General features: G+C 42.9%; 1 protein-coding gene across 1 annotated transcript in view; it reads left to right on the top strand.

Annotated features, from left to right (window-relative positions):
* Positions 1-7,027: 7,027 nt before the first annotated feature.
* The window catches only part of LOC149163348 (putative L-type lectin-domain containing receptor kinase S.7), an 85,302-nt gene continuing 79,121 nt past the window's right edge, over positions 7,028-13,208 (top strand). The window contains exon 1 of the mRNA XM_089429098.1: positions 7,028-7,177. Coding sequence (XP_089285224.1) covers positions 7,028-7,177 — 150 coding nt within the window. The remainder of the gene's footprint in view (positions 7,178-13,208) is intronic.

Below are 13,208 nucleotides of genomic sequence, written 5' to 3' on the forward strand. Positions count from 1 at the left end.
ATCGTGTCGTAAGCCTAGCTGGGTTGTTAGTTCGGTCATCATGTGATTACGGAAATTCTTCCCATGATCCGTGACGATGACCTGAGGGACTCCGAACCGTGAAATAATGTGGTTGAACAAAAATTGCGCCGTTGTGTGACCGTCTTCAGTTAATGTGGGCATCGCCTCGGCCCATTTGGTGAAGTAATCGACGGCAACGATAATATGCCCATGCCCCCCGGTTGAGCGAGGGTTGTAGGTCGTATAATCAATGCCCCATTTTGCAAAAGGGCCGACGGTGACAACAGGGTGCAATGGAGCGGGAGGCGCACGCATCTTCCGCTAGTATATCTGGAACTCATGACAGGAGCGGATGGCAAGAATGCAATCCTTAAAGATGGAGGGCCAGAAATAACCAGCGAAGAGGATTTTTTGAGGAGTAGCATATCCGGACATGTGACCACCACAAGCGCCAGAATGGCAGTCATTCAAAACTCTTTGTAGTGTCATGATCCGGATTACCCACAGTTTCTAGTTCATTCTACCGACGTTTCAAACCCCAAAGGGGGTCCATCATCAGGACAAATCAGATAGAAAATGAATGAAAGATTATTGAGAGAAGGGAGCCTTGCGACCACGATATAAATAAACCAAGAACCCTAATTTTGTAAGGGCCGACACATGATTTCTTATTTATTAATTAATTTCCTTAAATTTTTATTTAAAAGTTTTATAAAAACTTTTTAATTAATTATTTAATTATTCATTATTAGTTCAGGATTAATTATTTTCATCATGAATCCTTAATTGATTCAATCTTATCTAATTATATAATTAAATCAATAATTTAATTTAATATAATTAATTATATAATTAAATCATTAATTTAATTTAATATAATTAATTAAATTATATAATTAAATCACTAATTTAATTTAACATAATTAATATAATTAAATTAAATTAAATTAATTAATTAATTAATTAATTTGTTTTTAATTTAATATAATTAATATATGATTAAATCATTAATTTAATTTAATTTAATATAATTAATTAAATTAAATTAATTAATTAATTAATTAATTAACTTAATATAATTAACTTAAATTAATTAATTAATTAATTTGTTTCTATTTTAATATAATTAATTATATGATTAAATCATTAATTTAATTTAATATAATTAATTAAATTAATTAATTAATTAACTTAATATAATTAATTAAATTAAATTAATTACTTTGTTTTAATTAATTAATTAAACTTTCGAAATGAAAGACCCCTTTTTCTTTATGCTTCCAAGGGTCCGGAGGGGTTTATTTGTCTGATCAGAGGAAGCCAATTTCCACTGATTTCACTCCCATTGTCCCTGTTGAGGTTCTGAGGGAATTTCATAATTTCAATGGCCTCTCTGATTTTTCTTTTATGATAGTTGTCCTCTCTAGCAATTACCTTGGCGTCTTCCAAACACACATGATGTTTGGTCTTGGACGAGTGCTCAGCAAGGGCTGATGTACGGGATCTTTCATTCTTTATGTCAGCAGCGTGCTCTTTAAGTCAGCAGCGTGCTCTTTAAGTCTTATTTTCAAAGACCGACCTGTTTCCCCAATATAACTCTTGCCACATGAGCAATCAATCTTGTACACGCCCTTGAGTTGTTGACGATCAATGTTATCCTTAACTGACCTCATCATTTGCCTTATCGTTCCACATGTTGTAAACTGAGTGTCTATGTTATTCTTCCTTAAAATTTTTGCAATCTTATCTGTAACCCCTTGGATGAATGGAAGGTAAACTTTCCCATGATTTTCTTTCTTGTCTTTAGGGGGATGCTTAGAGAGGGCCCTATCCTGAGCCCTTCTTATAGCTCTCTTGATACTCCACTCCCTGTATCCAATGTTTTTGAAGACATTGGTTAAGTGATCAATCTCATCCTTTAGGTGATCAGGGTCAGAAATCCTGAAAGCCCTCACAGCTAGGGTGTTTAAGACGCCAAATTTTTGGGATGGATGATGATACGAGTCAGCATGAAGATAGCTATCAGTATGAGTTTTCTTCCTGTAGACCTGGTGTCCCAAAGTACCATCCTCTTTTCTACTGATCAGAACATCAAGAAAGGGGATCTTACCATTCTCCTCAAGCTCCATAGTAAATTTGATTTCGGAAGATATAGAGTTAAGATGATTGAAGAACTTCTCAAGCTCTGCCTTACCATGAGTCCAATTCAGGTTGGTGTCATCGACAAATCTTTTCCACCAAAACTCGCTCAACTTCCTCGAAGGTTAGACATCGGCGGAGAATGGAGGCGGCACCGAGACGGTACAGGGTGTCCCCAATGATAGGGTAGGGTTGAGACTGATGACGGATCCGTCGCCGAGCATCCTTGGAAACAGCGGGACAAAAGGAGGACGTCTGCAGATATACAATGATATCCCCGTACCAGGGATCGAGGGTGCTAATTAGGAACAGAGTTTCGTCCGGAATATGGTCCTCTGACCGAGAGGGCGTGGTAGGAGATGGCAAAGAGAAAAGTAACTCAGCAAAGACAAGGGATTTCTTACACTTGGCAATGGTGAATTCCAAGTCAAACTCTTGGAGGATAACGATCCACTTCGAGTACTTGCCCCCCAACAACTGACGTGACAAAATGTACGTCATCGGGTTGCAATCAGAAACCATGGTCGTAGTACGCAACAAGATATAACGGCGGAAACGTTGGATGGCACAAATGGTGGCCAATGCCAACTTCTCGATGTAAGCATATCGAGTTTCCGTATCTAAAATATTATGTTTGAGGTAATATATGACATGCTCAGTGTCATCATCGTCATCTTGAACGAGAACCATGTCGATAGTGGTATCGGCAGTGGCCAAATACAAAGTATAGTCGTGATGATAATTCGGAAGACGCAACAATGGAGCAGAAACAAGGAGACCCTTGAGACGCTCGAAGGAATCTTGAGCAACGACATCCCAATGAAAAGGGGTATCTCGCTCTAACCGTGTAAAGCCTTTAGCGACTTCGGCATAGTTCGGAATGAATCGTCCTAAAAAATTTGCTTTTCCCTGCAAGCTCTGCAATTGCTGCAAAGAGGCAGGGGGAGGAAGATTTAGAATAGCCTCGACTTTAAGGGGATCCAAATGGATGCCCTCTCGGGAGACGATAAACTCGAGTAGTCTTCCTGACTCAACGCAGAAGACACACTTGTGAGGATTAAGCCTGATGCGGTAGTGTCGAAAGCGGAGAAAGATTTCGCGAAGATGAGTGGGGTGGTCCTAGAGTTTGACAGAATGAACTGGTAGATCATCCAAGTATGGTTGTACAATGTGACGAATGTCATGGAAAGCATAGGACATTGCACGTTGGAAAGTAGCACCGGCGTTCTTCAAACCGAAAGGGAGCTTTTTGTAGGCAAAAGTGCCCCGGGGATAGATAAAGGCAGTCTTGTGCTGATCGGCAGGCGCAATATTGATTTGGTTATACCCAGAAAAACTGTCCATGAATGAATACATTTCGCTCCCAACACACTCATCAATGAGCTGATCAATGAAGGGTGTGGGGAAGTTATCTTTAGGACAGGCCCAGTTAATGTCATGGTAATAAACACAGACTCGAATAATACCCAGTTTTTTATTCACAGGGACGATATTGGAGACCCAATCTATGAGTGGGATGGGGTAAATAAAACCAGCCTTAAGAAGCTTTTCAACTTCCGCTTTAATGGCTGCAGCCTTTTGGGGGTGCATGGGGTGTAGACGTTGGTGAACAGACTTAGCACCCGGATTCGTAGGTATCTCACACATCACTATGCTAGGGTTAATGCCAAGCATTTCTTTGTAGGACCAAGCAAAGACATCACGAAATTCGCGAAAAAGATCGGTATAGAGCTGAATTTCCTCTGGAGTGCAAGTGACTCCAATATGAATATGCTCGACAATCCCTGGTTTCGCAAAGATGTCAATGGGTTGGGTCTGTGTGATGTTTCCCATATTTCCTTCAGAGGACACTTGATAAACTTGAATAGGTGTTTGAAGGGGTTGAGATGGGAGACAAGGAGCAAACCGCTCGAGACAGGTAAGCATTTCCTGATGGGCAGGGAGAAACGAGGAACGATGGTGATGATCAGACCAAGGAGGTTCCTCGAGAGACATGGTCTCGATAATGGCTTCATCAGAAGGAAATGTTTCCTTTAAAGGATCCGAAGAAGCGTCATCTCCAAGCCAAGGGGAATGAACGTACGAGTCGGGAGCCCTGCTCGAAGGAGCAGGTTCGGAAGGGGGAGCTGATGCAGCAACGATTTCGACGTAGTTGAGCTCGGCAGGACTCAACGGCATCTTATCGCCCCAAGATTCTATCTGATCAGCGAGGGGGAGAACCCATGGATCAGAGCGAACGGAAGTCATATTAATAGGAGCAACGTTAGGAGGTGGGAGTGAAAATACACCCATCAGGGTAGGATCTTTAAAAAGTCCAGCTCCCACACTCTCATATGGTTTGGAGGTATGCTCCACAAAAGGCATGTTGCCTTCAGAAGAGGAGGCAAAGAAGGAGAGCTAGTCTATGGTGACAATCTTCCCCTGATGAGGGAAACGAATGACACGAAAAAGATACGAAGCCACGGCTTGCATGGCGTATGTCTAGCTACATCCGAGGAGGAGGTTGTAGGTAAGATTAGCATCAACAACTTCAACTTCCACTTCGACCGTCTTCCCTTCCAAAGAAATGTGCAAACATTGGAGTATACCATAAGGGCGAGACTCTCTCCCATCAAAGGCTTCCAAGGTTGTAGGAGACTGGCTCAGCGTCGGAGAACCAATAGCCTTCCAACAGGCAACAAACATGATGCAAGTTGAAGCGCCTTCATCAATGACTGTACGATGAATCGTTTTGGAATTGATAATGACCTGTATGAGGAAGGCGATTTGGTGAGGCAGTCTCGGTGTATGGCTTTCCAGGTCAAAAATAATTATATCCGAGTCGGCCAAGTCTATGCCACCGATGGCCAATAGCAAGGACTTCCTCTGAGAGGGGCAGCTCTAGAGTACTTCTAAGGCGTACATAGCAGACGGAGCCTGAGCTAAATCCTCAATGATGCTATAGTGTTGGGTAGCACGAGCATTAGGGTTGTAAGAAGACTTCCGGAGTACACCTTTTGGAGGGGGTCGGATGGGCGTCTCAGTGCTGGGTCTCTCGATATGGAGCGGACCGGAACTGGACGAAGGAGCGCTGGAGGGGACCTCAGGCTCTTTCCTAATAGGCGACGAATACTCTTTTTCCCAAGTACTGATGTGGACGGGGATCGTCCCAGCCATAAATACTTGAGAACCAAAGGAAGAAGAGGGTTGAGATGGATCAACCACCATTTACATTTGTTGTGAGGGAAAAGGCTCTTTGAGCATAGTAGGAGTCTCGGGAGCACCTTTCAAGAAATGACTAACTTCAGACCACCTTGGGCAGTCTTTGGTATAGTGATCCTCGTCACAGATAAGACAAGGGTACTTGGGCTTGCGTTTGGTGCCTTCCTCGGGTGGAGGTTTAGGGGAATCCTGCTTAGGTTGATCCACTTTATTCTTTCCTTTTCCCTTCTTCTTTCCTTTTGAGGCTTTGTCCGCCGTGGTGGACTGGACGGCGTTGACCTCAGAAGTATTACTAGAATTAGACACAGCCTGAGAAGTATTTTCGTTCGAAGCATTCGACTTTTGCTTCCCAGGGTTCGCGGAAGATTTCTTAGAGGACGGATTTACAGATCCAATGACACCATCAACAGATGGCTTTGGCGGAGCTTTGGAAGTTCCGGGCCTCAGGGCGTCAGGAAAATAATCATATAGGGTACCGGACTAGGAATAAACCAAGTCAAGGTATTGAGCACATGCAATAGCCTGCTCTTCAGTTACACATGCCCCCATAGCGATGTCCCATGCAATTGCAGGGACAAAGGAGGTTGTAAACCAATCGGTCAGGAGTTGATCAGGAATCCAAAACTTAATCAAACGACAGTGCCGTCTCCATTCATGTATATGATCGGAGATGTGCGTGGCTGTATCCTGTTTAAGCGACGTGAGGAGATTCGTTCCCGTCTCATACCGGACTGGCAACTGAAAATGAGTTAAAAATGCCATTGCCAATGAGTTAAAATCTTGAAAGGATCCGTGAGCTAGCTCAATATACCACTTAGTAGTAGAGCTAGTGAGAGTCCTTTGAAAAAGGTGGAGCTAGACTGAATCGTCAAGCCACGAATTTAACGAACACCAAAGATGATAAGTCATAACGTGGGCTTGGCGGTCTTCTCCAGCTTTGCCATCGAATTTGGGACAATCACCGGGAATCTTGGTTGGAACTAGTGGCCAGAATGGATTATGAAGGATAAGATCATTAGTCAATTTGGACACATCTGGTAGCTCCAATGTTGCTAAGAAAGGTAACTGAGGATTGAAGGACATCTGTGGCCACGGGTAAGGGGTAGCACTAGGGTTCCAACTAGTTGTTGGTTGCCCCAATTGATTTTGTCCAGATGGATTTGGCCCCGAAGGGATTTGTCCGTAGGGATTTTGCCCATAGGGGTTATAGCCATAACTGGACAGCTGACCCTAGATTTCCCCCCAGCACCCCACTGATTACCAACTTGACCTGCAGGAGCAACGTACTGTTGCTGGTAATTCTGATAAGGACTCACCTGCATTTGTTGATAATTTTTGTACGGGGCAAATTGAGTTTTCCCTTGGGATTGTTGGAAACCATAAGGCGACTGGGCTCCAAACTGAGCCTGAGAAGTAGGCTACGTTTGATAGGCTAGTTGGGATTGAAATCCAACCTGCATCTGAAGACCGGATTGGGTCTGGGGCCCAGCCTATGGCTTAAAACCGGGTTGAGCTTGAGAAGCAACGATCATTTGAGTGCCCGGTTGGGCAGGCCCAGAAGGATGTCCTTGAGAGAGTTGAGGTTGATCCATCTGGCCAGAAGGTTGACCTAGTTGAGATTGAGATTCAATGCCCATCTGCCTAGAAGGATGAGGCTGTTGGGTGTTGGGTTGTCCTGACAGACAAGATGGTTGAGTGGATTGAACAGTTGGTTGACCTGATTGGATTTGAGGCTGACCGACCTGCCCAGATGCTTGACTATACTGGACAGTGGGTTGGCCTTGCTGAACGTAAGGTTGACCAGCTTGCCCAGATGCTTGACCATACTGGACAGTGGGTTGGCCTTGCTGAACGTAAGGTTGACCAGCTTGCCCAGAAGGATAACCTTGCTGGACACCAGGCTGACCTTGTTGCATGTAAGGTTGTCCCAGATTACCAGAAGGTTGAGAAAAATAGGTAAAAGATAGACCACCAAAGGCTGAAGGTTGTCCCTAAAAGGGTTGTCCTTGTGGGCCCCCAGGTTGCCCTGGATAAGACTGCCTGTAATACTGTTTCCCTTGAGGGATTTGCACGTAAGACGATTGACCTTGATTAGGTGGTCCTTGAAGATGTGCAGGCGATACTTGGCCACCATGATAAGTGGTGGTGCCCCAAGCAACTGATAATGGAACCGAGACCTCAACGGTAGGCTGAGATGGTAAGGATCCGACAAGATAAAGGTTATTTCCTACGGGATCGTAGTAATGGAACGGACCTTGCGAGCTCGGATGCTAGACAGCTTGTAAATACTGATCGTATGCCCCCCCTGTTGGAATGGAACCAGAAGAAGGTGAGGCATTTACCGCAGGATTAACAACTCTGGGTACGGATGCTGATGGGCCACTGTAAGCTGACCCTAAGCAAGGCCCAGCAGTAGCGGTCACAACTGAAGATGCAGTAATGGCACCGAAAACGGGGGTTGAAGATTCCACACAAACAGTTGGAATAGTCGGGATGGAAGTGACAGACACATTGTGAATTTGAGGAATAAAGGACTCCGAGGTTGGAGTGATGGCGTGTGACCATATAGAACTCGTAGAGGGAGTCCTAGAAGACATAACATCCCTTAACGCCTTGTAGCGTAAAGGCAACGTAACACCAAGAGGGGTGCTAGGAAAAGGTGTAGTTTCCGTTGCGGTGGGAATTTCACCGCTCATCGCAATGGATTCTTCACTTGTGACAGGGGATATGTCCTCCATATCAGAAGAAGACATTGGAACCGAGACACCAGGGGGAGTAGGAGGGATATCTTCTTCAGAAGGCTCCCAAATGGGGTTCCAGTGAATTTCGTAAGCCTCGTCGTCTGGAGCGCGAGAGTTAATCGGTTGGATACTCGGAATAACAGGGAGAGTATCACTCACAACTAGTACCTCAGGAGCAACAGAGGAAGGAGACCCTTGGTCACTTGGAACGGGAGACGAGATCGGTGATTCCACCAGGATGACAACTTCAAAAGATCCTAGGCAAACTAACGAGAAAGAACCCTACTCAAGCTAACGCAAACAAGATCTAACTGGGTAAATGTGAATCGTGGCCGAATAAATTTTAAGACACAAGAAAAAAACTTGACCTTTTCATTTTTAAAGAGTTGAGAAAAGGACAAAAGATGACTCTAGCCACCTTCGAATATTTAATGAGCCTAAAGTGACAAGTGCTCAGATGGACCTTTTCTTTTAGGGAGTCCGAAAAGGAACAAAAGTGACTACTCTGGAGAACTAGGCAAAAAGGTTTACCAAACAAATCCGTAAAACTGCATATACACCTTGGCAGTCATATGAAAACCAAGGACTTTCCGTACGGCAGTCAATCTTCCTGAATGCTGTGTTCGGTGCATTACGGCTTGTAAGGCGGCAGACATGGCTTCCTATGGATAAAGGATGATAACCTAGTGGGGTCTCCCCATATACTCGACGGTACGTGGGAGCTCAAATCCGTACTAGACCACTATTGAGTCACGGAAGGAGGAATCACCCAACCTTGAGTGAAACAAAAGTGACTAGGTTTAACGACGCTGGAGCACGTCTCTAGCCTAGACCTCTAAATGTGTGCATTATGTTCCAATGCGTTGTTAGATTTATTCAGTTCATTTTAACGTTGATCTTGGATTATGTTTCAGTTTTCAGGCCTTACTGTATGTATATTTCAAAGCTTAGGATGCAGCTAAAATGAATGAAGTATCCTTTTTCTTCGATGAACACCTACCTACGAGAGGGTAGAGAGATCATTCCAAAACCAAGAAAACCAAGGCAACACATAGTCACTCAATGCAAGCAGACATCAATTCCTAAAATGCATGGATACTACTAATGAGAGATCTAAACATTCGCTTTTCAATATGCAACTTGAAATGCAAATTTTCTTTCACTTTCGCATGCTAAATGAAATGAAATTTTTGATTTTGATGCCTTTAATCTAAAGAAACCAGTAAGCAACAAACAAATGTGGAAAACAGGTTGACCCCAGACAATTGTAATATATGTCCGGGTAGTGAAGAGAAATCGAAACAATGCCAAGATTGGTTCAACAACGATCACTAAATAATCAACCAAAAGTAAGCAAAGGGGAAGGCTCAATCAAACCAACAGCAAGTAGCAAATGAATCTTAGCAAACAAGCAACCAAGAAAAGCTGATCCAGCAAACTTGGAACAATAAAAGTAGGTCACAAAGCAAAAAGGAAATATTCGCTCAACAAAACTCACAAGAGAGTGCTTCAACCTCTAGAAAGTGAAAAACAAGTCATCAACCAAGTGAGAACATCAGGGGTTAGCAAGACTGACAAATTCAGGAGGCAGAATTGAAGAAATTCAATTCTACAGCAATCAGCATGGGTAATACATAGCAACAAAGCGTTGATAAAGAACGACACGCAGCAACAATGCGATGTCAGTGCGGAAGTACATGCCTTTTCCGCGATGGTCCGATTTACAGAACAGTCACGACTGTTAGGTGTAATAATGCGATGGACAGGAAATTACAAAAAGGGTGGCGCGATGACAACGCGACTGTTAAATTAAAAAGCGCAATGATGTTCAAAAACAGCCACAGTTAAGCCAAAAACTCCCAAACCAAAGCATTCAATCTTTAAACAAATAGAGCAACTCCTAGACCAAGCCAGGAAACCCAGAAATAGACAACTAATCCCCAAAATTTTGAAAAGAGACCAAAATAAAAACTCAAGGCAAGAGTGAATCAAGAAAAGGACAAAGACCAGCTCCCCAGTGGAGTCGCCAATTTGTGAAGAAAAAAAATGTGTTCCCTCTGCGGACAGAGGCAACCCCTCTAGCCCTAGAGTGGGTCTAGTCACAAACAAGGACAAACCAACAACAATTCTCCTTAAATAGTTCAAGTTAGAGGCCTACCAACCGGTGGTCGATGAAGTTCCGTTGCGCTACTCCAGCTTCTGCTTCCTTCTCCTAATGAGTAATCAACCTGAAACAAAGCAAAGAAATACAACAAAGCACATAACCAGATACAACAAAGAACTATTTACCCATAAAGTCAAGAAATCATGAGCTACCTAGTACATTGCATACGAGACATAGGAAAACATCATTGATTGTATTAAATATGAAATAGAGTAAGCTTACAACCTAGGTCTTGATGTCACAAGCCTTCTCAGGAGGGTCCAGCCAACATGTTCCTCAAGCATTCACCCTTGAAGATGGATCTCCCAATACAAGTCTCTCTCACTCACAAGTTTCACACAAGATCAAAAGCACTTCACAACCTTCCTCAAGCTCTCAAACAATCCCACACTTGTCACACTAGCTACCTATCAAGCTCACAATACTATCAGCAACACTCCAAAGACTAAGAATTCCAAACTAGCAGCTCATAGCAATGGTGAAAGCTTAAATAGGAGAAGGAGTCTCCATGAATGGTGGGAAGATGAGCTTATCTCCAAGGAGGGTAGCACAAATGACGGAACAGCCATGCCAAAGAAGGGAGGGCGACATAAACAAGGCCAACAACCAGGTCTGGAGTCATCTGGAAGGCCGACTATTAGAACAAACTCGCCCAAACTGGATCATCGTGGGTACATAACTGGTCTGATGCGCTGACATCGCTACTGCATAACGGAGAAGGTCATGTCATCGCGGGAAAATACAAGCAACAGTTGCACTGTCATATGTAAATCGACCATCGCAGGAATCACATGTACTTCTGCGATGGCAACGCATATGGACTGTTTTGGAGCGCTCATCAGCACGTTTTTTTGGACAACAGACGCAATGATGCAGAAACTTTGGCAAAGTGGGTCATTTGACAACATCAGAGAGCATGGGCATGAATGATTTTGGACTCATGACACAGTAGGAAGACGGGGATGAAGGCAGTGACAAATTACTGTGTAACAGGTGGTAAGAGCGCGAAATAGATATTAGAACTTGTGCATAGTGATGTGTTTGGACCTGTGAAGGTTCCATCACTAGGTAAGTTTATGTACTATGTATCATTTATAGATGACTTCTCAAGGAATGCATGGATATATTTCCTTAAGAAGAAATATGAAGTCTTTGCCAGGTTTAAAGAATTTAAGGCTCTAGTGGAAAATCAGACAGAGAAGAAGATAAAGGTGCTGAGGACAGATAATGGTGGAGAGTTTCGCAGCAAGGAATTTGAATAATTCTGTAAGAAGTGTGGTATATCACAGCAGAAGACTACTCCATATACACCTCAACAAAATGGAGTTGCAGAAAGAATGAATAAGATGTTGATGGAAAGGGCAAGAAGTATTCTTAGTGGTGCTGGGTTAGGATAAGAATTCTAGGTAGAGGTGGCGGATATTGCATGTTACCTGGTCAACAGGTCACCTTCATCGGTGTTGGAGGATAAGACTCCACAAGAGGTATGGACTGGTAAGAAACCCTCTTTTTCACATCTGAGGGTATTTGGATGTGATGCATATGTACATGCTCCAAAGGAGAAACAAACCAAGTTGGATAGTAAATCTGAAAAGTGCATCTTTATTGGGTATAAGGATGGTTTAAAAGGTTATAATCTTTGGAACCCAGTCACACGGAAGGTTGTGTATAGTTGAGATGTGGTGTTCATAGAGGTAAAAGTTATTAAACATGAAGTCCAACCAAAGGAACCTAAGAAGATAGAGTTTGAGCTAGAGGAGGAAGAATCAGACTCTACAGCAGAGGAGGAATCAGAAGATGAAGAGCCACAAACTCCGGCTGTGAAAAGATCAGTTTGAGAAAGAAGGCAGCTAGAAAGGTATAGTCCATCTGCTTTCTGTTCAAATGTTTCTTTATCTGTTACTGATGATGATCCCAGAACTGTGAAGGAAGTAGTGGATTCAGAGGATGGAAAACTCTGGAAAGAGGCCATGGTTGATGAAATGGCATCTTTGCACAAAAATGAGGCTTGGGATCTGGTGGAGTTGCCGGCTAGAGGGAAACCCATAGCTAGCAAATGGGTGTTCAAGAAGAAGACAAATGCAGAAGGAAAGGTGGAGAAATACAAAGCTCGGTTAGTAGAAAAAGGTTATTCCCAGGTGCCGGGAATTTATTTTGGTGATATTTTTTCTCCCATTACCAATGTAACTTCTATTAGATTACTTTTATCTGTTGCTATTGCTTTTGATTTTGAGGTTGAACAGATGGATGTGAAGATAACATTTCTTCATGGGGATCTAGAAGAGGAAATATACATGAAGCAACCTGAATGCTTTGTGGTGAAGGGTAAGAAAGAATTGGTATGCAAGTTAAAGAAGTCTCTCTATGGATTAAAACAGTCACCAAGGATGTGGTATCAGAAATTTGATACATTTATACGGGGACTTGGCTTCACCAGAAGCAAAGCAGATCACTATGTGTATTTTAAATTAATTGGTGACCGTGTTATTTATCTGGTCTTGTATGTGGATGATATGTTGCTGGTTGGAAATGACAAAGAAATTATCCAGGATTTGAAGACCCAATTGTCCTCCAAATTTGACATGAAAGATCTTGGTGCTGCAAACTATATTTTGGGCATGGAAATTAAAAGAGATCAAGCAAAGAGTAAGCTTTGGTTAAACCAGAGGAAGTATGTCGAGACAATACTGTAGAGGTTTAATATGCAGGATAGTAAACAGGTGAAGGTTCCTATTTCTATAGGTGTGAGGTTATCTACTGAACAGTGTCCCAAGACACAAGAAGAGGAAGAGGACATGTCCCCTGTTCCATATACAAGTGCAATCGATAGCCTGATGTATGCAATGGTATGTACTAGACCAGACATTGCACATGCATTGGGAGTATTGAGTAGGTTTATGTCAAAACCAGGGAAGGAGCACTGGACAATAGTGAAGCACGTTTTTAGGTATTTGCGTGGCACC

This window comes from Pinus tabuliformis, chromosome 5_1 (assembly GCF_031772625.1).
Source record: "Pinus tabuliformis cultivar Carrire ecotype Pingquan chromosome 5_1, CPIR1, whole genome shotgun sequence".
NCBI classification, from domain to species: Eukaryota; Viridiplantae; Streptophyta; class Pinopsida; order Pinales; family Pinaceae; genus Pinus; species Pinus tabuliformis.